Source organism: Bos grunniens, chromosome 17, assembly GCF_055505025.1.
Source record: "Bos grunniens cultivar Pamir isolate PY7600 chromosome 17, Bosgru_T2T1.0, whole genome shotgun sequence".
NCBI classification, from domain to species: Eukaryota; Metazoa; Chordata; class Mammalia; order Artiodactyla; family Bovidae; genus Bos; species Bos grunniens.
The window spans coordinates 64,038,469-64,059,508 of record NC_141181.1 but is presented as its reverse complement, the minus strand read 5'-3'; the positions used below and the strand labels follow the sequence as shown (position 1 = coordinate 64,059,508).

Below are 21,040 nucleotides of genomic sequence, written 5' to 3'. Positions count from 1 at the left end.
GAAACCACTGGACCACCAGGGAAGTCCCTCTGTTCTGTTTCTCATGTCAGGAAGGAGCGCTTTCGACCAAGCTTCTGGAGAGCTGACGATGGGGCATCTGGGGCTTAAAGAGCTCCGAGGCTCCCGTGGTGGGAAGAGGACTCAGGAGGAGACAGCAGACAGCCGAGGCCACTGCCTCCCCAGGGTCAGCGCTAGTCACCTTTCAGATAAAGTTCAAGTCCCTTAGGCACACTCCATGTCCCCCACCCCGACCCATCCTTCTCACGCACTCTCCAGAGGCAGCCCCTCCCTGGATCACACGTCTCACCCGGTAACATAATACGGTGACAGGTGTCTGCTGAATCCAGATAATTCGAAAATGCTCAAACTGAGATTTTCCAGCTCCTCTGAGTGTGTTCAGCTTTCCTCCCTTACCAAAGGTTGCAGTTGCAGGCCACGCCAGCCCTGTCTCATCCTGTCACACAAGCCCAGGTTTACACTTGGCAGAAAACCCATCTAACCCTGCCCATCTTTCCAGCTCCTCCTGGGAATTCTCGCTGACTCCTCTGGCCTGGGAGCATCTGAGCATCAGGAGAGGTCTTAAAAGCCTGACAGCTGGGGCACCGCCTCCCGAGAGGAATCGAGAGTAACTCTGAGAAGGGGCTGCTCTCAGGCCCAGACGGGAACCGTGGTTCTCTCCAGCCTTCGGAGCGTGGAGTCAGAATGAAGCAGCCTCCTCATTATAACCCTCATAATGGTTGACATTTGTTGCAAGCACGCTCTTAACAGGCCACAGCTGACTCCCCGAGTCCGGCTGAGTGCAGCTCTGAGGGCGCTGGAGAGACCTGGGGCTTCAGAGCATCTGGACCTGGGTTCGTGTCCAGCTCTGCCTCCCACCAGGTGGGAGGCCGGGGGCAGGGCCCCTTGCTTCTCTGGGCTTCCACTGAATAAGGAGCAAGGCACCCTCCACTGAGAAGGGGAATGAGAAGGGCTTCCTCTCCAGAGCTGTTTTCTGCTGATCTCCTGCTGGGCTCCAGGCCTGGCCCCAGGGGCATGGCTCCTTCTCTGCCCAAGCCCCGACTGAGCTTTGAGCTTCCATGTGCACTCAGGCCAGGCGTCTCCCCAACCCAGGACTCACAGCCACATTCCCTTTGCACTTAGCTCTTGGGAATTTGGGGGTACTGGGGTGAGTCTGTGGGATTACAGATCTTCCACCAAGAAGCCAAATGGCTGGCATCCACTCAGGGACAGCAGAAGCAGTCCTGCTGAAGACGGACCCAGAGGACCCCACAGAGGAGCTGAATCAGAGTGTCATGGACACTCACCTGCACGCTGAGTCCCCGGGGAGGTCCTACTTCCGCATGTCTGGCTGATCCACCACGCCACAGACCACACTGGGAGCAAGGGTCAGGGTGCTGTCTTCCACGGCCCAGCCATCAGGCGAAGACCCTGGCCTTGGCATCAGAAACGAGCACAGATCAGCTGAGTGACCCCGGGTAAGTTTCTAACTCCCTGAACCTTCTTGCCTCAGCAGCAAAATCGCCTCAGTAATAGTTGTCTCTGTCCCGAGAACCTCACAGTCAGGAAATGGGCTGTGGGCCCACGGGATGGGTGCTGGGCCCAGCCCGGCCGCCCACTGGCTGTGACCGACTTGACCACCTCTACAAACCTCTGGTTCCTTCTCTGAGAACTGGGTGGAGTGAGGCACTTGAAGAGCATCTTCCTGGTAGCAAATAGTGCACGGGTCAAAAAGAGGGGTTTAAGTAGGAAAGGGCCGATAAAAGAGGCGTTTTTTCATTTTCACTTGGAAAGAGGGTTTCCCCCTTTTTTTGGAGATGGGAAGGGAGGCATCTGGGGCAGAGGAAGCAGCCAGACCAGAGGGGTGGAGGTGGGGGGGAGTGGTTAGAACACATCTGTCAGCAAGGACAGGAGTGGGGGCGTCGTGCCATGAATGGTGATGATGATAGCTGTCTCCCCCCGGCCTTCGCCCAGGCCCAGCTCTGTGCTCAGCCCTCTGCACGAGCAGTCACGTTGCATCCACCTGAGGACCCTGGGCCCCGAGGGTCACTGCTCGGTTCTGCAGATGAGGAGGACACAGCTTCAGAGAGGTGGATTCACTTGCCTGAAGCCACGCAGCTCAAAAGCACGGGAAGTGGGATTTAGCCCTGCGTCAGCGTGGCCAGGGAGGTCACCCTTCCACCTCCACGGGCCCTGCGGCCATAGGGAAGTGTCCCTGACGGACACCCCATGCGGTGGGGGCTTCCGGGGGTGGGAAAGCCAAGGGGGCTAGAAATCGTGGGGTGCAAACAGACCCGGGGGAGCTTCAGGAGACGGACCCTCCAGTGGCAGGCAGGGGAGCCTGAAGGAGGCAGGAAGAGACAAGTCAGGAGGCGCAGGGACGCTTTGTCCTCCATGGTCCTTTCCCCCTCCCCCTGGCCCTGGCCCCACTGACATCCTGCCCTGCCCGTGGCCCACCCAGAGTCCAGGGAAAGGGGGCGCCACCCACGTGGAGCAGTGCAGGGCCACGTGAAGTTGGCCCTGCAGCCTGGGTGGTGTGGTCCCCATCACAGAGGGTGCCAGATGGGCCTGGCAAGCTGGCAGGTGTCCCAGCCCAGGAGGTGGCCCGGGAAACCAGACTGCCAGGGAGTTCAGGCCAAGTCCATTCATCCAGCAAATATTAATAGATACCCAGGACCTACTAGGCTCCAGGCTGGGCTAGGCGCTGGCGGTTCAGGTAGAAGAACGTGGATCCCACCCTGCCCTGCAGCGCTCGCGGTGGGGTTGTGAAAGAAGCGTGACTATCCGAGGAGACCTCGCACAGGTTGGTGGCTGTGCCTGCCTGACCCTCCTGCCTCTCTGTTACAGCTTTAGGCTCGTTGCTCCTCCCTCCCTAAAGGGGTTTAGTGAGACATCCAATCCTACCTCTGCTTCCTTGAACCCTCCCCAAAGCACCCAACAGGAGCCCAAGTCCTCTAAGTTCTTTGAGACACCCGCTTCCTGCATCATGTGCTAACTTGCTGACACAAGACAATTTGCCCAACTGTGGGCGCAATCTTAGTCTTTGGCAGGAGGGCACTGTAAATCAAAAACCCAAAAGTGCCCCCCGAACAAAGCTTTTGTCTCAACTAAATGCAGCCTGGCAGGGAGGGGAGCAGGACCTGCTCCTAAAACAGCGGGGAAACAGCCCTCGAGGGAACTGAGACAAACCAGCCCAAGGAAGTGGCTTCTAGAACCATGGCTTCTGGAACCACAGCCTCTGCCCCCAAGAGACCTGCCTGCTACGTGATGGAGGCAGGAGGTTGGAGGTGGGCTGGGGTGGGAGGTGTCAAGCCATTTCTCACCAGCTTTAATCTTAACTTTGCATGTTTTAATGTGAAATGTAATTACAGATTCTAAATTACAGTGACGCGCCCGTCAGGGCTGACTAATCAATTAGTCAGATAGATTTATAAGGATTTCGTTCTCAGATATTCTATGACCCTTGATGTGTTGTCTCAAGGCCCTGAGAAATCCCTTTCCTGCCCTTTTGCTCTTCTGGGGGGGCCGTAGGGTTGAGAGAACCCTAAAAGGCAGCCTGAAGATCCATACCCACCTCTGAAGTTCCCACCCTTTGGAAATCTGTGAGGGCTTTGGCCCAAGATTCAGAAATGTCAAACACACACGATTTATTCCATTACCTCCATAGCAAGTCATGGCAGACATTACTAATGGATTACCAAACTCGTTCCTGCGGAATCTGGATCCAGCTTCAAGTTCCTTCTTCCCGCAGCCCCTCAGGCAGCCACTGCCGATCAGTCAGACTTGGCGTTGTTTCTTGCTGTCTCTGAGATAAGCCCTGTCTCAGCAGAACAAAGTTGAAAAAAGGAAGCTGGATTCTGCCCTGGAAGGCCCGAAGTCAAGTGGTGGTTTGCAGCACCTAGGAGTCATTCCTCTACGGGTCAGGGCACCAGCTTGTCCAGGTGAACGCAGGGTGATAATGCAGGATGAAAACCCACACGAGATGATTAAATGTGGAAGTCTGCTGTCTCCTCTCAAATTCTGTACAAGTCAAAGATGCAGCAAGCAACAGAGGAGAAAGAAGGATGCCAGCGTCCTGTGAAAAGCTGGCTGAGGCCCTGCTGGGGGCCCTTCAGCGGGGCTGTGATCATATCTCTTCCCTCCGCTGTCGTCCTAGAATGGAAGCCAAGCGTCCACACGCAGGCTGCCTGGGGGGCTGCTCTCCAGACAGACGGCTGTCTCCAACAGAACAAACTCAGGGCACGGTCCCTGGGCTTCTAGTCTTTGGAGAGGCCCTGCGGCTTTGGCTACTGGTGGCCACCCTCTCCTGGGGCTGTGCTCTTGCAGGGAAAGCAGTTGTCAGTTTCCTTACGCTTTTAAAATTATGTTTATCACACAAGTAAGCCTCTGTCATATTATGTTTATCACACAAGTAACCCAAATTCATCATTAAAAAAACTAGAAAATTAAAACAAAAATGAAAGTTTAAACCACCCAGTAATCCTGTGATTTAGAGGTAAGTATTGTTAACGCAGGGCTTCCCTGGTGGCTCAGACTGTAAAGAATCTGCCTGCGATGCAGGAGACCTAGGTTGCATTCCTGGTCGGGAAGATCCCCTGGAGAAGGGAATGGCAACCCACTCGAGTATTCTTGCGTGAAGAATTTCAAGGACAGAGGAGCCTGGTGAGCTACATACAGTCTGTGGGGTCACAAAGAGTCAGACACAACTGAGCGACTCACACACAGATACACACACACATTATTAACATATGGAACAGATCCTTGCATTTTTTTTACACTCTAGTATATTTACACTTGTTTATCTCTCTAACAGGATTTCTATCATTCTATACCTCTCATTTTATAACTTGGGTTTTTTTTTTCACTTTATAGATTATCAACACTTTTCCATAGTAATAAAAGTATAGATACCATCCTTTTCAGTAGCTTTATGATATTTCTTACAGTCCTTTATTGTTAAATATCCATTCTTGAATAATGAGCTCCCTATTTTTGGACATTTGTTTCCAATTTTTCTCTTTAATGAGCAGCAGGCACTGAAAACCAAGAACAATAACCCTATGATTTCACTGATGAATCTCTTTCCTTCGGTGAAATTCTCAGACTTGGAGTTATGGGGCCAGAAGGACGCACATTTCCATGACTCGGATAGGCGTTGCCAGAGCGCCCTTCTGAGAGGTCGAACCTGACGCCACCCCCCCAACAGCGTGGAGTCAGCGTTTCTCTCTCCCCGCTGACGTCTGCAGGTGGAGATCCACAGGCTCGGAACTCTCTCCAGCTGCTGGTCCTGCAACCATATCCCCGAAGGCCCCAGGACTCCAGTTCCTCTTCTCCCAATCCCCACCCCAAAGTACCCGAGAGAACCAGTCACCAGGCAGATCCAGGGTCCCGATGCCACCTGGCGTGGCCACCAGCAGACTCCAACCCCGCTCCCCTTCCACGTGGGCGCCTGAATACCTCTTCTCGAGGCCCGCAGCCCCCACCTCTTGACGGGACAGCGAGCTTCTGAGTTATCGGCAGCCTTATTTCCCTCTACAGCTCCTACAGAGTTAACAGATGTACGCACGTCTGAGGCAGTCATGCGGTAAGAGACTTTGGGGCCAATCCTTCCCGTTTTGACAGTGTGTAATCGAGGTAAAGCCATAAATTTTATAAACAAGAATAAACGACCCTCAGCAACATATGTCTGCTCGACCCTTCCAAGGTGATCGTAAATAAAGGCACCTGCTTGCCGGGGAGGGGCGTGGGCACCGCAGATGGCCAGAGTCAAGGGCCAGAGGGTCTCTGCCTTGGGAGCATCTGGTGGGGGAGGACCCCCCACACCCTGGTCCTGGGTGGACTGAACACCTTTCTGCCATTTATTCAATCTCTTCCGCAGGCTGCCTTTGCCCTGGTGTACCGGGAGCTGGCCTGTGTCTCACCCTTCCTCGGAGAGGTCGCTTGAAGCGGGGTCCTCCTGGGTTTATGGTCCCCTCTTCTCCTCCTCAGGGCTTCCCTGGTAGCTCAGTGGTAAAGAAGCTGCCTGTCAAGGCAGGAGACACAGGTTCGATCCCTGGATCGGGAAGATCCCCTGGAGGAGGAAATGGCAACCCACTCCAGTATTCTCACCTGGGAAATCCCTTGAACAGAAGAGCCTGGCAGGCTACAGTCCATGAGGTCCTAAGAGTCAGATGTGACTTAGTGGCTCAACAACTTCTCCTTCTCCTCTGCCCAAGTTGTCACACTCTCTGTCCCAAGAGGAAACTCTCCCGGGAATCTGAAGACCAGTCTTCTTGTCTAGCTCTGCTACTGCCCACAGGGAGTCCACAGGCAGCGACCCCTTAAAGCTCTCGCTGGCCTGTGACCAGGTCACCTTCCCTTTCACTTTGGCCCTGGTGCTCCTGGAGCCACGTCCCCCTGGCTGACCCGGCCCTGCCAGGGGGGACCCTGTCTCCCGCAGCCTCAGGACATCTAAGCAAACCAGACATGCTGCTCAGTTGGTCCTCTGCATCACCCGGGCCTGAGCTATTGAAAGTGCTTTGAAAAAGGATAAACCCTTGATTCGACAAGAGCTACATTTTCTTTTTTTTGAGCTGCAGCCATGTGCCACGCCCATGTAGGCCCATGGGCATATTTCCTGAACCCTTGGAAGCTGGTACCATTATTCCCAAAGATTAAAGTAGGCAATGGAGGCTCAGAGTGGTTGCAGGATTTTCTCAAAGTGCCTCAGCTAGGAAGTGGCAGAGCTGGAACTTGAATTCAAATAGTAACAATCAACTATAATAATAGCAGCTAACATGTGACAGGGGCACCCTGAGCCTTTTAAACATCGCCTCATTAATCTCTCCCAGTGGCCCTATGGGGTAGATATGCTTCACATTCCCATTTTACAGACAAAGAAGTAAGTCTCAGGAAGATGGAACGACTGGCCTGAAGTCGTGACGCTAGGAAGTGACAGAGCTGGTCTTGAACCCCGGTCTGCCTGAAGCCAATGCCTGCGCTGAGCATTTGACTGTTGCTCTCACCCCTGTGCTCCTTGTCACACCTCTGTGGCTCCACATGGCTGGCAGCGAGGCTGATGAAGCAGGCAGCCCCATGCATGGATTCGCTCCTGCAGCGGGTGCTATACTGGAGAGCTAAGAGCAAGGGTTCTTCACTGGGGCTTCCACAGAGCTCTTCAGGTTGTACACAGACTGTGAACACCTGTGTGTCTGTGTCTATCCAGGGAGAAGGTGCACAGAGCCTTCATCCCAAGTCTCTGAATCTGGGGACTTCCTGGGTGGTCCAGTGGTTAAGACTCGTCGCTCCCCAATGCGGGGGACCCAGCTTCAATCCCTGCTCAGGGAACTAGATCTCGCATGCCACAGTGAAGATCAGAGATCCTGTGTGCTGCCACTGAGACCCAGCGCAGCCAAATAAATAAATGTTTAAAAGAAACTTCCGAATCTGTGGATGGGTAAACACCAGGACACCCCCCAAAGTTCCTGGGTCCCCCCCAACCAGCACGTCTCCTGCTTCAGCTCGCATCCCAGCACTGTCTCCCATGATGGACTCCAGAGAAGAAAAGCGACAGGTCGAGGCAAATGAACCCCGCACCCCAGCTGGGCTGCAAAGGAGGCCTCGGTCCCCTCTGTAAGCAAGATCAGACCGGCCTGAAGGGAGGGATGAGGCACAAAGCCTCCCAGGCACTGATTTATGTAGCGTTCATGTGGAATTTATTACACAAAGGATTTTATTCAATTAAACTTGAAATGCGTCTGGGTTCTTAAAGGTTCAGTAGTGATAACTGGGACAGAGGGATCATAAAACTGGATGGGTTGTCGGAGAAAGGTGTCAGGGCGGGGTAGGGAGGAGATGAGGGTGACATTGCAGCTGACGGGGGGGATTCAGTACCGGGGACGTTTGTCATTGGGATGTGTTACAAGTTTGGGCTGTGAAAATTACTCGGTGAAAAAAATGCACATTAACAATAGCCATGAAATATCAGTTAAGGGAAACTAGGTTGAGAAATGAGACAGCAGAATCTATTAGCGCCTGACATTGTTCTCGGCGGCCCAGGTCATGATTAAAATGACTGTCAAATGGCGGCAGGGGGAGGGGCACCCGGCCAGGAGTCACAGGGCCACGTCCTGGGCCCACATCCTGGCGTTGACTCCCTGACACGAGTTCGTTCTCAAGTCTGTTCCCCCCACTGCTAGGAGGACACAGACGGTGCCTCCCTTGGGGCTGCTGGGTGATTTCAACAAGATAATATCGGTGGAGCCCCCGGCCCAGGGCCTGGCATGTCAACCCTTCAGTGATGTCACCCAGTGGGCTTCTCGCTGCTGGTATATCCAACCACCTCCGGCTGTGGCACTAAATACATTCCTGAGAGCCAGACCAGGACCAGCAGGAGGCAGGTAGAGCACTTTCTTGGGTGCAAACTGTATGGAAATGCCTCCAAATCCAGGAAGCAAGAGAAATAATGCTTTCATGCCATAATTTTTTAAAAACCAAAATTATGCAAAAAAATCTGATTGATAAGGTATCACAATTAAAAATAAAAACTGCCTGCCCTTTCTCCCCCTACCCTTGTTACTGTGTGATGGAAACAATCATTTACGAGGGTTGACAGTGGCTGTAAATGGGCTCTGTTTACAATCATGTTTTGATTGTGGAGTTTTGTTAACTTTTCCCACTGGGTTCCAGACCCAGGAGGATCTTTTGAGGAGTGTCTGGGGGATGAACACATTTTCCCTTTTGCTTCTGGCTCCCACGTGGCTGTGTCAGGCACGGGACATGCCTGCATCTGAACGTTTCTCGGGGATGTTTGTCTCTTCGAGTGTTTGTTTCTCAGAGATGTTCACAATGGAAGGGATGGTGTGGAGCGGTCGGGACTTGGGAACCTGGGGCTACCATCTGGCCTGTGACAGCCCTTCCCAGCAAGGGCTGGTGGGGCGTGGATTTGGCTACAGGCAAAAGGCCTTATTTCAAAGATTAGCCCTTGAGGACGCTATCTACTCAAACCACTTCTCTTGTCCTTTGTAGGATGGTCTACCGTGGTAGGGAGTGCAGGACTGTTTATTATGTACAAACTGCTCCTTCTAGGATGATGCTGCAGGAAAGATCGAGTGACTTGACGGATTCTAGGAGCTCCTGGAACATACCCCCTCCCCAGCCCAGCCTGAGTGCCCACCTGCTCAGCCACAAACTGCCTTTAGCCTATTCTGTGCCATTCTCAGCTCTGTTCACACCAGCCAAGCCGCGTGCTGTGCACCAGACCTGGTGCCAACTGATGGTCGGGGCCACTTTCTGGAGCGTTTTCGCTGTCACTAACGGTCACCTGCACCTTACCCTTTGCCCAAGTCCAGGAACAATAGGACCCAGAGGGGAGGAGATATGATGTTCCCTCCAGCGAAATGAGTAGGCAAGTTGGTTAAAAATGAAAGCAGGGGCAAGCACAAAACTCACCATTTTACTGTTTGCTGACTTGCTGGCAAGGATGGCCGGAGGGACCCGCCTTCCCGCCCTTCATGCTAATGACCGATGGCCGGATGGAGTTCACTGGACCTTTCTGCCCTGACTGTGCGAGCCTGCCCCTCCCAACTCGTTTCCTGCAATTAGCGGCGTGGAACCTTCAGGATCTCAGGGCTGCCGCCTCGCTCTTCATAAATATCTCCCTTCCCAAGGACACAGCTGGCGCGGGCAGTGTCGCTTCATAGCGGGAGGGAGCCGCGGTGACAATTGAAATAAAATACAGCCATGGTCTGGATCTCAGAGGGATAAACCAGCCAAGTGCAACATCAGAGAAGTCGGTCTGGTCTGTGTCAGCCTCGCTGGAACCGTAAGAGCTTATTCTCTGAAGCTGAAGGCACTCCACCTCTGGCCCTGGATGCTGCCACCCCAGGCAGGACATGCCCCCTTCAAAGCGGCAGTCTCCCTCTCTTGCGGGGGTCTCTGGCCCCTGATGCAGGGAGACTCCCTTTGAGAGAAGATTCCCCAGGTCACACCCCCGCCACGCACACACTTCAAGTCCAAGTGTTTCCGAGGCCTCGCCTGCCAGTCTGCAGCCATCCTCCGCCTGTGATGAGTGGCTCAGAGGTGACTAAACTCCAAATCCTGTCTGCCTTCCCCTTTATAAATGTGACATTTAAAGCCCCTTTGGCACAGGTAAATCACTGTTACATTTCCAAGGGCCTCTGGTACCATTCCAAATCCTCAGACAGCCAGAGTTGCCAGTGGAAGGCCTCGCGCGCTCTCTCTCTCTCTCTCTCTCACACTCACTCACACACACACACACACACACACACGGTGCAAGCCTTTCCTTTTTTTATTCTTTTATTCTTTTTTTCTGCTTGGTTCCTCGATGAAGCAATCACTTTCTTTCCCGCAACACCGACTTCATTCCCACTTCCTCAAAGACCGAGGAGAGCCCAGGGGAGGAGGGTAGGATTCTCCACCAGCCACAGCTCCCAAAGGAAGTGACAGGGCTGTGAAGGAAGCCGGGTCTGGACAGAAGACCAGCTTCTGGCCCCTGTGGGTGAGATCTTCAGGGATCAGGATGCGAGGGCGAAGTCTTCCCTTCACCGTGGTCACTTCCATTCTTTCCCAGAGCCTCAGGTGCGGTCCGATAGGTCATTTTTCTTGTATATCTTTTCTGGATTCCCTTCCTTCATGGCTGTGTATCTGGCTAATGTGAAGAGATAGTCGCTGAGTCTGGAGGGGCAGAAGCAGGCAAACAGAATGGACTGAAATGAGAGATCAATGCTAACCAGGTCCTCCCTAAACGAGCCTTCAAGAAGGAAATATCAATCACACGCCCCCAGGAGCATTGGGCAGGACAGCGGGTGCTCAGCCAACCCGGGCTTGATGGATGGCACGTGAGGCCAGCTTCCGTGTGAGCCTGGCACCCAGCTCTGGCGCCAGGGCTGGGGCGGTTTCCGCAGGAAGAGGCTGCTGGCCTGCCTGGCCTCACGGGGCTGGCGACTTTGGGCCCCGTCCCTGCTTTCTGCACCTTCCGACGACCAGGCCTGGTGCCTCCCAAACTGGGGCATGTACACAAGTCCCTCGGGGATCCTGGTGATACTCAGATCAGATTCTGATTGCAGAGGACCGGCTGGGCCAGGCCTGGATTTGGCAAGTGTAAGTGACGCCCAGGTGATGCTGGCACTGCTGACTGAGGAACTCACTTTGAGCTGAGGGGGCCTAGGGCTGGCTTCTCAACCTCGGCACAACTGAAGCGAATGAATGAGGGAGGCTAATGTGTGGTCGTCACTCCCCACAATGTGCCTGCGTCTTCTGGCAGGCTCTTCAGATCCCATCTGAGTACCTGTTTAAGAACTTGACCACGTTTGCATCGGTTTCACCCGTCTGGACAAGAGGCACCACGCTAGAAGAGGAGGAGACACAGCATTACACTGTTGTTAGGGGCTCAACACACTCAGGGCCCGGGGCTGAGTCCCGAGCCAGCATCTGCCTCCCGCTGCAGTCTGACTGGGCGTCCTCGCCAGTCTGTGTGCAGACGTTCTAAAGGGTGCTCACTGGAGATGAGGGCCAATGACGTGGCAGCCCCTCCGGGGCCCATCATCTCTGCTGCATAACCCCTGCTGGGAGGCACTCACCCCAAACCGAGGTCCCAGGTGTATGTCCCCTCCCCCAGGGGCTTTGTCACCTGGACACAGGTCTGGTGTCCTGAGGACCCTCCTCTGGCCAGTTCCTGCTGTCGGACCTTTCTTTGGACCGTCTCCACATTTTTGCTACTATGAGCACTGCTGACGTGGACGGCTCTGGGCAAATGACTTTCCTCCTGAAGCTGAAGCTCTTCTGTGACCCAGCGTCCCTTTACAAACCACTTGGGTCCAAGAGCCTTTCATGAAAAGTGAAACTTTCATGACATGGGGCCATGGACAGAGCTCAGGTTTGGAGCAGACACACCTGGGCTCCAATCTGGACTCTGCCATGGACCACCCAGGGGACCCTGGCCATGGTGTCACCTCTGAGCCCCAATTTCCTGACCCCGGCAGAGTGGGGACTGCCACCACCTCTCTTCCAAGCTTACCACAAGGAATCAATGAAATAATGAATACGAAGCTCCCAGCACAGCCTCGTCTGTTGTATACAGACATTTTATTGTCTTTATTGTCGTTTATCTGTAAAGCTGGGTGGCAGCCTGGTCTATGAATCGTGTTAAATGGAGATTTTGCACAATCACTCTTTTATTTATTTCAATATTTATTTGACTATGCTGGGTTTTAGATGCGGTCTTCAATCTTTGTTGTGGCATGCAGTATTTTTTTTTTTTTTTTTAATATTTATTTATTTTGCTGCTCTGGGTCTTAACTTGCGGCAGCTGGGATCTTTTTAGTGGTGGCATGTGAACTCTTAGTTGCGGCACGTGGGATCTAGTTCCCTGACCTGGAATCAAACCTGGGCCCCCTGCATTGGGAACGTGAGTCTTAGCCACTGGACCCTCAGGGAAGTCCCTGCAATTGCTCTTTTAATGTTTCCTTGATAAGGCTGTCAGCAGGTTCTGGGAGGTTCCTTCCTCTCTGACTCTGAATCTGGGGACAGGGGCAGCAGGTGGCTGGCTAGTCTGGGCCCTTCTCCACCCAGCACCCAGAAGTCACCCCATGGCCTAGAGCCAGTCATCAGCTTTCAGGATAAAGGCAGAGCCCTTGGGTGCAGGAGGCCCTGCTCGGCCTGGCCTCAGCTCAGCCTCCGGCCTCACTGTGCCCCATGCCCCTCACTCTGGACCAGACCTTCAGCCTCCTTTCTGTGCATTCAGCTCAGGCTGCTGCCTCTGCCCTTGCTGTCCCCTTGCCCTGGGCACTCTGTCCACCATTCTCCCCCACTAACTATTGGCCCCCCAAGCCCAGTCCCAGGCTGGGTCACTCTGGGGCCAAGCACCCTCCATCACAGCTTTCATCATGCTGTGGAGCTTTTTGATCTTTCTGCTCAGCAGAGGCCCCCTCCTGTTTAAATTAACCTGAAGAATGGGGAGCCTTCACTGAAGGCTGAATTTCACACCACCTGAGTGGTATTATGATTATGATTAATCAACTAGACCGCTGGGCCTCCCCTGCTCCCTAGTTGCTGGAGCTGTCCGCTTCAGCACCAGCTCTGATCCCACCAGGGACCACTGTGCCCCCCACTCCCGGGGGCCCCATACCGTCTCTCGGCTCGGCGGCACACGGCCCGACAGAAGTGCAGTGCGGAGCTGCTCTTGCCTCCTGACTGAAAGAAGGAAGCGGGTGTTGGCTGGAGTGGGGATGGGGTTGAGGGGCTGGGGGGTGCCCACTGCAGACAGGGAGCTTGGACGGACTGACGGACACGCAGGCTCACCCTGCCCCCAACCCAGGGTAGTATTCTGCCTCCAGGGGCCCTACCGCGGCGTAGTCTCTGGGTGTTGTCACTTAGTCATGTCCGACTCTTTGTGACCCTACGGACTGCAGCCCGCCAGGCTCCTCTGTCCATGGGATTCTCTAGGCAAGAATACTGAAGTGGGTGGCCATGCTTTTCTCCAGGTGATCTTCCCGACCCAGGGATTGAACCCAGGTCTCCGGCACTGCAGGCAGATTCTTACTGTCTGAACCTCAAGGGAAGCCTCTGGGTACCCCTCTCTAAGGCAGGCAGGGGTGGGAATGGGACCAGTGAAGGTCTGGAGGGGATTCGGGGGCTGGGGGACAGCTTCTGTCACCGTTACACATTAAAGAGGGGGACTTCGTCACTGCTGGTGTGTTGGGGTCAACACATGCGCCCACAGCCACCCTGCAGGCTGAGGCAGCCGGGTACCTACAGGCAGGATGAAAGCGGTGAGCGGGGGCAGCTGGCGAGAGTATTTGTCGATCCACTGCTCCAGCTCCAGGATGGGCCCCGCCTCGAACGTGGCGTGTTCTGCGGAGCCAAGGAGACCAGCACTGCGTGAGGCCACGGCCCCAGTATCACAGGAGCCTGCCTGTTCCTTTCCATCCAGGTGCCCCACAAACCACTCCACTGGCTCAGAGGCACCTTCCCTCTCAGGCTGCAAGGCCAGGCGGACAGGGGTCCCAGGTGCATCCCAGGAGAGGGTTCCCTGGGCTCCCACAGGGCCCTCTGAGCACACACCCGGTGCATTCAGGGAGAGATTTACTTAAGTGAGCCTCCCTGGCTGAGGAGCGCGGAGTCGCCAGGGCAGAGCCAACGTCCTGCAGGGAGCACTGGATCTGGGGGAGGAAAGGAAGGCGCAGATGAGAACCTCGTCATGCCGGTCACGCGAGGTCCCCTGAGTCCACACGCAGAAGCTGCTGGGCTAGGGCTGGCAGGTCGCTAAGGAGCCAGCATTTAAAGGCTATTAGCAAACTGTCTGAACCTGCAGAACATCTGCCCTGGTTGGCAAGGGACCTGGCTCCCTTGGGGACATCTGGGTGACACAGACAGTGAGCATCAAAGGCCCGGGGTGGTTAGGAAGAACCCTCTCGCCCGACCCTCCTCTCCCATGGGCAGGGGCCCGGTGAGGTCTCTTTCTTTTCTCTAACCTGCCGGCCTTGGTTTTCGAACCTAAAACACCTGGGCTGAGAGACCCAAGGTGGCAGTGCTTTTTATTTTGATCTATATTCTTCTTCTTTTTCAATAATTTATTTTTGGCTGCGCTGGGTCTTTGCTGCTGCGTGGGCTTTCCTCGAGCTGTGGCGAGGGGGGCTACTCTCTAGTGGCGGGTCTGGACTTCCCATTGCCGTGGCTTCTCTTGTTGCGGAGCACGGCTACTGGGGCTCCGGTTTCAGTAGTTGCGGTGCGCAGGCTCTAGAACACAGGCTCAATAAGTTGTGGTGCACGGGCTTAGTTGCTCTGTGGCATGTGGCATCTTCCCAGATCAGGGATCGAACCTGTGTCTCCGGCATCAGCAGGCAGATTCTTTACCACTGAGCCGCCAGGAAAGCCTGACAGTGCTTTTTAAACTGGACAGGACAGATCTGCCCTCTGATGAGAAGGCCACCATGGCAGAGTGCTGGAAGCAGGACAGAGCTTCTTGGGCCACCAGGCCGCAGACTGTGCTTCAGTTATATGACCACGTGGTGTCTCCATGGCTTCCGGCTTCTGGTGAAAAGTGACTTCACAGTCCCACCCTGCCGTTGGCCACATGCAGCGTTCATGCTGGGGCTGGAGAGAGGTGACTGCTGCCTGGGAATCAGACCCCAGCCCCGCTGGGATTCCTGGCTGCAGGGCCTCGGCCTGAGCCTTGCTTTTGTCCTCTGTAAGATGTGAAAGCTGGCCTCCACCTCACGGGCTTCTGCAAGGAATGCTGGGAACAGGCTGCCTGGCCTTCTATAGGCCCTGGGGCAGCCTAGGAGAACAAGTCACAGTCCATACCCTTGGGGTACCCAGGCCATACGCCTGGTGATTCGTATCTGTGGTAGCTCAGATGGTAAAGCGTCTGCCTGCAAGGTGGGAGGCCTGGGTTCGATCCCTGGGTTGGGAAGATCCCTGAGTCGGGAAGATCCTCTGGAGAAGGAACTGGCAATCCATTCCAGCATTCTTGCCTGGAAGATCCCATGGATAGTGGAGGTTGGCGGGCTACAGTCAATGGGGTTGCAAAGAGTTGAACACGACTGAGCGACTAACACTTTCACTTTCACTTCAGAGGCAGAAGCACAGGAGCTGTGGGAGCCTGGGAGAGGCACCAGCTGGAGGCTGGGGTGGGTGACCTGAGCAGCACTGGAGAAGATGATGTCGAAAGTGTCACTCAAAGTATGTGGCCTAAAGTAAGGGGGGCTCATCGTGTCATTGCACCCCCCTGCCCCCAGGCAAACCCTGCTCAGAGGTGGGCACAGCAGACCAGAAACGACTGCTGTGGGTGCCAACAGTTCCTCACAATGAGGCTGAAGACCAGCCTCCCTCACACAGGAGGTGCCGTGTTCATAGAGCGCTCCAGCTTTTAGGCCTCCCAACCTTGGGCAGCTCCTCACTGCCCTGCGTCTGCTCCCAGGGGCCCCCTTGTGCTCCAGTCTGGCCTGGAGGACTGAAGCGGGCCGAGGGCTGACCCTCCAGGGGGCAGCAGACTCAGGTCAGCACGAAGACTGAAACCTGGGGTGTCCTTCGTCCTCTAGGGGTGCAGCCCTGCCTCCATTTCTGAAGTCCTCTCTGAGGGCCAAAGCCTGGCTGCCTCTTAAGGAACAGAGCAGTCATTCTAAGAACCCTACTAACCCCCCACCCAGGGTTCCCCGTGGCTGGGCCTCCCACGTTTCTCAACCTCATAGCCACTGACACTTTGGCCCAGGTCATCCTCTGGGGTGGGGATTGGGGGGTGTCCTGTGCGTTGTACGATGTTTAGCTGCTTCCCTGCCTCCACCCACCAAACCCCAACAGCACTTCCACCTCCAGTCGTGATGACCGAAAACATCACTGGAAATTGCCCCATGTCCCCTGAGGGGCAGAACTGGGCTGAGACCACTGACCTCACATTTCCCTCTGAGAGCAAGCCTCCTCACTCACCTGTGAGGGAGAGTGATCTCTGTGTGTTCCCATCTTACAGATGAAGAAACTGAGGCTCACAGAGGGAAAGTGACTAGTCCCAGGTGACACAGAGAGGAAGTGATGGTCAGATGGCAATTCCAGTTATGGCCACCAGGCCTCAGGGTTGAAAAAAATCCCAGCTCCCGGTAAGACAATGTTACTCACTTTCTGAAGCTCTTCCACAAACGGGTGGCCCTTTTCTGCAATTAATTCCATAGCAAACCTACAAGGAAAAAGGAAAAAGAATTTGCCTCGAATATAACATCCCTAGGCCCCGTCTTGAGTGTTAGTCACTCAGTATTTGAGCTCTGTAGCCTACCAGGCTGCTCTGTCCATGGAATTCTCCAGGCAAGAATACTGGAGTGGGTAGAGATTCCCTTCTCCAGGGGAGCTTCCCCATCTAGGGATCAAACCCAGGTCTCTCACACTGCAGGCAGATTCTTTATCATCTGAGCCACCAGGGAAGCCCTGTCTTGCTGGAAGGTAATACCTTCTCAGGTGACAGACCATTTTGCTAACTGAGCTATCACAGGAAAGGGGTTATTTTTTTGTTGACAATGTTTTTATAACATCATAACCTTACGTATGATTGGGGGTATTTGTTTTTCGTATCACTCATCCAGCCAACAACTCTTTCAGTGCCTCCTCTGACCGGGTCCAGGTGATTCATATGAACAGAGCTGACACAGGCAGAAGAATCCACAGCTGAGTTTTGGCCAGGCCCCGGCCCCACATCACCTGAGGGATGATGGGCTGCTGACTGGCTAATTCTGAACAGCCAATGATGCCAGAACCCACCTTCCCGGCCCTCTGCCTGCTTCATCTTGTGTCTCCTTTTCCGCACTTTTCCCACACACACCAAGGGGTCTGCCCTCTACTCTGTGGGCAGTCTAGCTCCACCTCCCATTATCCATCCTGAAAACCTTATTTAGTCAGGCCTGTCATTGAGAACTGGCAGCCCTGAACAAGTAGGTCTTAATAATTAATAATAATGATAATAGCTAGCATTGTGATTAGTGCTAGCTACCTAGCACTAAGGGGGGAACATGGAATTCTCTCACTCCATCCTCACAAGAACCCAATGAGATTGGATACTTTTACTATGATCATTTGACAGAACGGGAAACTGAGGCTCAGAGAGGCCAGGTGATCTGCCTGAAGTCATACAGCCAGTCAGAAGTGTGTGAGAATTTGAACCCAGGTCCATCTGATTACCATGACCTTCACCCGCAAGGCCACAGCAGAGCTTACGAAGAAGCACTGACAGTAACTGCAGCTCACACTGCCAACAGCCTCCTGAGTGGCTTGTACTTTGTTCTCTAATATTTGCTGCCCCTCCCACCCCACCGCTGGCAGGTGTGTCCACGTGCCTGACTCTGGCCAATGAAACATGAGCAGAGATGGCGTGTCACTTCGTGGAAGCCTTAAGAACCAGCATGGGCATTGCCTTGATCTCTCTTCCCCTCTGTCGTGATTACTGGCCAATGCCAGTAATCGTGTTCCAGACAGAAGCTGTCCCACGAGCCTGAGTCCCAGAGCGAAGCCCATGCAGAGAACCACACCCAACCCAGGACAGGCTTGAAGTAAGAGGATGAAATATCTCTTTGGTGGTGCAAGTCATGAGATGTGGGTACTGTTACCCCAGCAAGGCCTGGCCAATCCTGATGACTTCCCCAAGTCCACCTTCTAAGTCATGAGCACAGTGAGGGAGCAGGGAGGGAAGGGTGAGGCACACAGCCAGGGACAGAAGGCGGCACACGAGCAGACGGGAAGGGTGAAGGGGGTCCGCAGCCCGCAGCCTAGCGGAGCTGACCGGCTGCCCCTGCACCTCCAGGATCATTGAGGGCAAGCAGCCTCCAGGACTGGCTCTGGAGGGCCGCACCTCAGTCACACCTGCTAATGACCCACTCATACCCGACCTCAAGGTCAATCCTGTCCTCCTTACCCGATGGCTGAACTTAATTCATCTGTAGTTCCCACGGCTTCAAACACCTGGTCGTCTTTGGATCTTCTTTCTCCAGTGAAGGTGCTAGAAAACCCTGTGAGAAATATTTTGCTTCCCAAATTAAAGAGTTGTTTTTTTTTTAATCTTGATACACTTTTTTCCCCCTCAATATTTATTGATTTATTTGACTGCACTGAGTCTTAGTTGCAGCATGTGGGATCTAGTTCCCTGATCAGGGATTGGACCCAGGCCCCCTGCATTGAGAGTGCAGAGTCTTAGCCACTGGACCACCAGGGAAGTCCCCTGTTCTGACAGATTTTAAATTATCAAAACAATATATGCTTGTTACAAAAGATAACAGGATAGGATAAAAATATGTACAGGAAACAATGAAAGCCTGCCTGTTCATTCCTCTCTCTCACTATTCAATCTCTCTCTCAGGTAACAGTCCAAGGTGTAACCTTTCACATTGCCTTTCTGAACACACATATAAACACACACACACACACACACACACACACACACACTTTTATCCAATGGATCCCAAGTCTGGATTGTTCTGCAACTTGCTTTTGTCATTTAATTTATCTGGGGCATCTTTCGTTTCGCATCACACTTGGGTGATGCCTACTGAGATCTGTCACATACTTTTTAATGTCTGCAAAGAATATGGAAGAACTTTAAGATGGAATCTGCCATCTCTTCCTTTGCATTTTTCACCTGTCCCCACCCTACCTTTGTCTCCTGTTTTGGTGTAGATCTTGGGGACCTTGGGAGTCTTCGAGGAAGGCTGTGGCCTAAGGAGAAATACACATCAAGAGCTGGTGAGTGAGGATATACGAAATATCCAGGGAGACACCTTCTTCAGTGGGTCACAGCTTGCTACCTGTACCCTTAGTGTCAGAACTTACCCCTTTAGCTTGGATCTCTTGAAATCTTTCCCCTCTGTTCCTCTTAGTTTTAAGCCCTTTGTAGGCCAGTTTTGTGTCTTGTGACACCTGTACCTGCAGAGTAGCTGATGTATTACATTGCTCAATGAAGACACTCAATAAATATTTGCTGAAAGAATTTACTGATCACTTTCCTAGTCTCTGCACTGTGCTAAGTGAATTATTGGCATTATCTCTTGGTATTATCCCTGGAATATTCCCAAGCCCCAAAGGGAGGCACTATCTATGATGTTCATTTTATGTTTAATGAATCTGTAGCTCACAGGATGAGACTCACCTTTCTAGGTCACTCAGGGAAGAAGCAGTAGGGCTGGATTTTGGCCCAGGACTTATTCTGCAACCCCAAACCACCACTCCTGTTCTACCAAGCCAGGGACTCTCTTTTTAAAAAGTATTTACTTTTATTATTTGCATGCACTGGATCTTTAGTTGGGCACATGGTTTCTTTCATCTTCACTGTAGCATGTGGAATCTTTGGTTGCAGCATGTGGGATCTAGGGATGGAACCCAGGCCCCCTGCATTGGGAGATTGGTCAGCTACTGGTAAAGAATCCTCCTGCAATGCTGGAGACCTGGGTTCAATCCTGGGATTGGGAAGGTCCCTTGGAGAAGGGAAAGGCTACCCACTCCAGTAGTCTGGCCTGGAGAATTCCACAGACTGCATAGTCCATGGGGTCGCAGAGAGTCAGACACGACTGAGTGACTTTCACTTTCACTGGAAAACCAGGGAAGTCCCAAGCCAAGGGCTCTTGAAAGGGAAAAAAACCACTTCATACTATGAAGCTTCAAGTATACTCTGAAATGGAGAATTGCCAAAATAGGGTTCAAAAAGAGGCATTTTCAAATAGCAACACCTTTAATACAGACTTCAACATTAAAATGTGACATTAAAAGGTTATTCAGAGGTTGAATTACTGGATCTATAAAACATATTAATTCAGTACTAAGTCAGATTCTGAGGTCCGGGATGGGGTGCTAGTTTCAAGGTATGTGATGAGAGCCATCTTTACAACGCGCTGGTGTCTCTCTGTGTCTTGACTGCTTTGCAGACAGGTTAAGATCCGAATTGAGGACCCCTACTGATTGTGAGGTCAAGCAAGATGACCCTCCTGGTTCACGTGGGCTATGCCCAGTCCTGATGGATGCTGGGTTCCGTGTGGACTTGCCTCGTGCTAAGAAATCTTGGTCTCTGGTTTCCCCCGAGCCCACGTTGCCATGGTGACGTCAGGATTAAAGAGGACGTCACCTGGCGATTGCTGCGGTGACCTCCCATCGGTGTGACGGAAACACGGCGACGACAACACAACTCAGGTCAGGTGTCTGAGTTAACTTCTCAGCCAGGTACTCACCTGTCCCCGTCTTCCACGCCCTGGGGGCCGCGGCTCTGGAAACGGGGACACAATAGCTTGCGGGCTCCAAGGCACCCGCGCAAGCCAAGGCGACCTCCCGGGCCCCACACAGCCATGCCCCAGGGCTCTAGTCGAGGGCTGACCCCGCCAGCTTCCCGTCCAGGTTCCGAGGTGACTCCACCTACCGCCGGCCGCGCCACCGCTCAGCCATCGTCTTCTATTGGTCCGGGGCTCTCTCCCCAGGGCGGGACACTCCCAGGGACTTGCTTCCTATTGGTCCAGGGAAGGAGTTGGGCGGGGAAATCCGTGAGGTCTTGGTGAACGGCAGCTATTGGCCAATGCTCAAGCCAATT

General features: G+C 53.5%; 1 protein-coding gene and 2 long non-coding RNA genes across 20 annotated transcripts; 2 read left to right on the top strand and 1 right to left on the bottom strand.

Annotated features, from left to right (window-relative positions):
* The first annotated feature begins 49 nt into the window (after positions 1–49).
* On the top strand, positions 50–1,363 carry LOC147355632 (uncharacterized). Its single transcript, XR_015144696.1, has 3 exons — positions 50–184; positions 518–851; positions 1,225–1,363. It is a non-coding gene; the product is annotated as an uncharacterized LOC147355632 (long non-coding RNA).
* Positions 1,364–2,796: 1,433 nt separating this feature from the next.
* Positions 2,797–7,746, top strand: LOC147355631 (uncharacterized). 2 transcript variants are annotated; one of them, XR_015144693.1, is made up of 3 exons: positions 2,797–5,581; positions 5,876–6,040; positions 6,870–7,746. It is a non-coding gene; the product is annotated as an uncharacterized LOC147355631 (long non-coding RNA). The 2 variants fall into 2 exon arrangements; XR_015144694.1 differs by having other exon boundaries at positions 4,850–5,581; positions 5,876–5,932; positions 6,870–7,413.
* A 2,529-nt stretch (positions 7,747–10,275) lies between these two features.
* On the bottom strand, positions 10,276–20,933 carry MMAB (metabolism of cobalamin associated B). 17 transcript variants are annotated; one of them, XR_015144681.1, is made up of 11 exons: positions 20,688–20,930; positions 19,124–19,185; positions 18,389–18,482; positions 16,609–16,666; positions 14,084–14,156; positions 13,751–13,848; positions 13,341–13,519; positions 13,124–13,188; positions 11,627–11,821; positions 11,285–11,344; positions 10,276–10,671 (listed from the first exon to the last, which is right to left on the bottom strand). XR_015144681.1 is itself a non-coding variant. In XM_086348405.1 (10 exons), the coding sequence occupies exons 1-9, from the start codon at positions 20,801–20,803 to the stop codon at positions 11,318–11,320; spliced, it is 813 nt and encodes a 270-aa protein (XP_086204531.1). In that variant the 5' UTR covers positions 20,804–20,904; the 3' UTR covers positions 10,276–10,671; positions 11,285–11,317. The 17 variants fall into 17 exon arrangements, 6 of the variants coding, with proteins under 6 accessions (XP_086204531.1, XP_086204532.1, XP_086204533.1 ...); XR_015144687.1 differs by having other exon boundaries at positions 13,341–13,436; XR_015144688.1 differs by having other exon boundaries at positions 10,594–10,671; positions 13,341–13,436; positions 14,059–14,156; positions 20,688–20,900.
* Between the last annotated feature and the right edge of the window lie 107 nt (positions 20,934–21,040).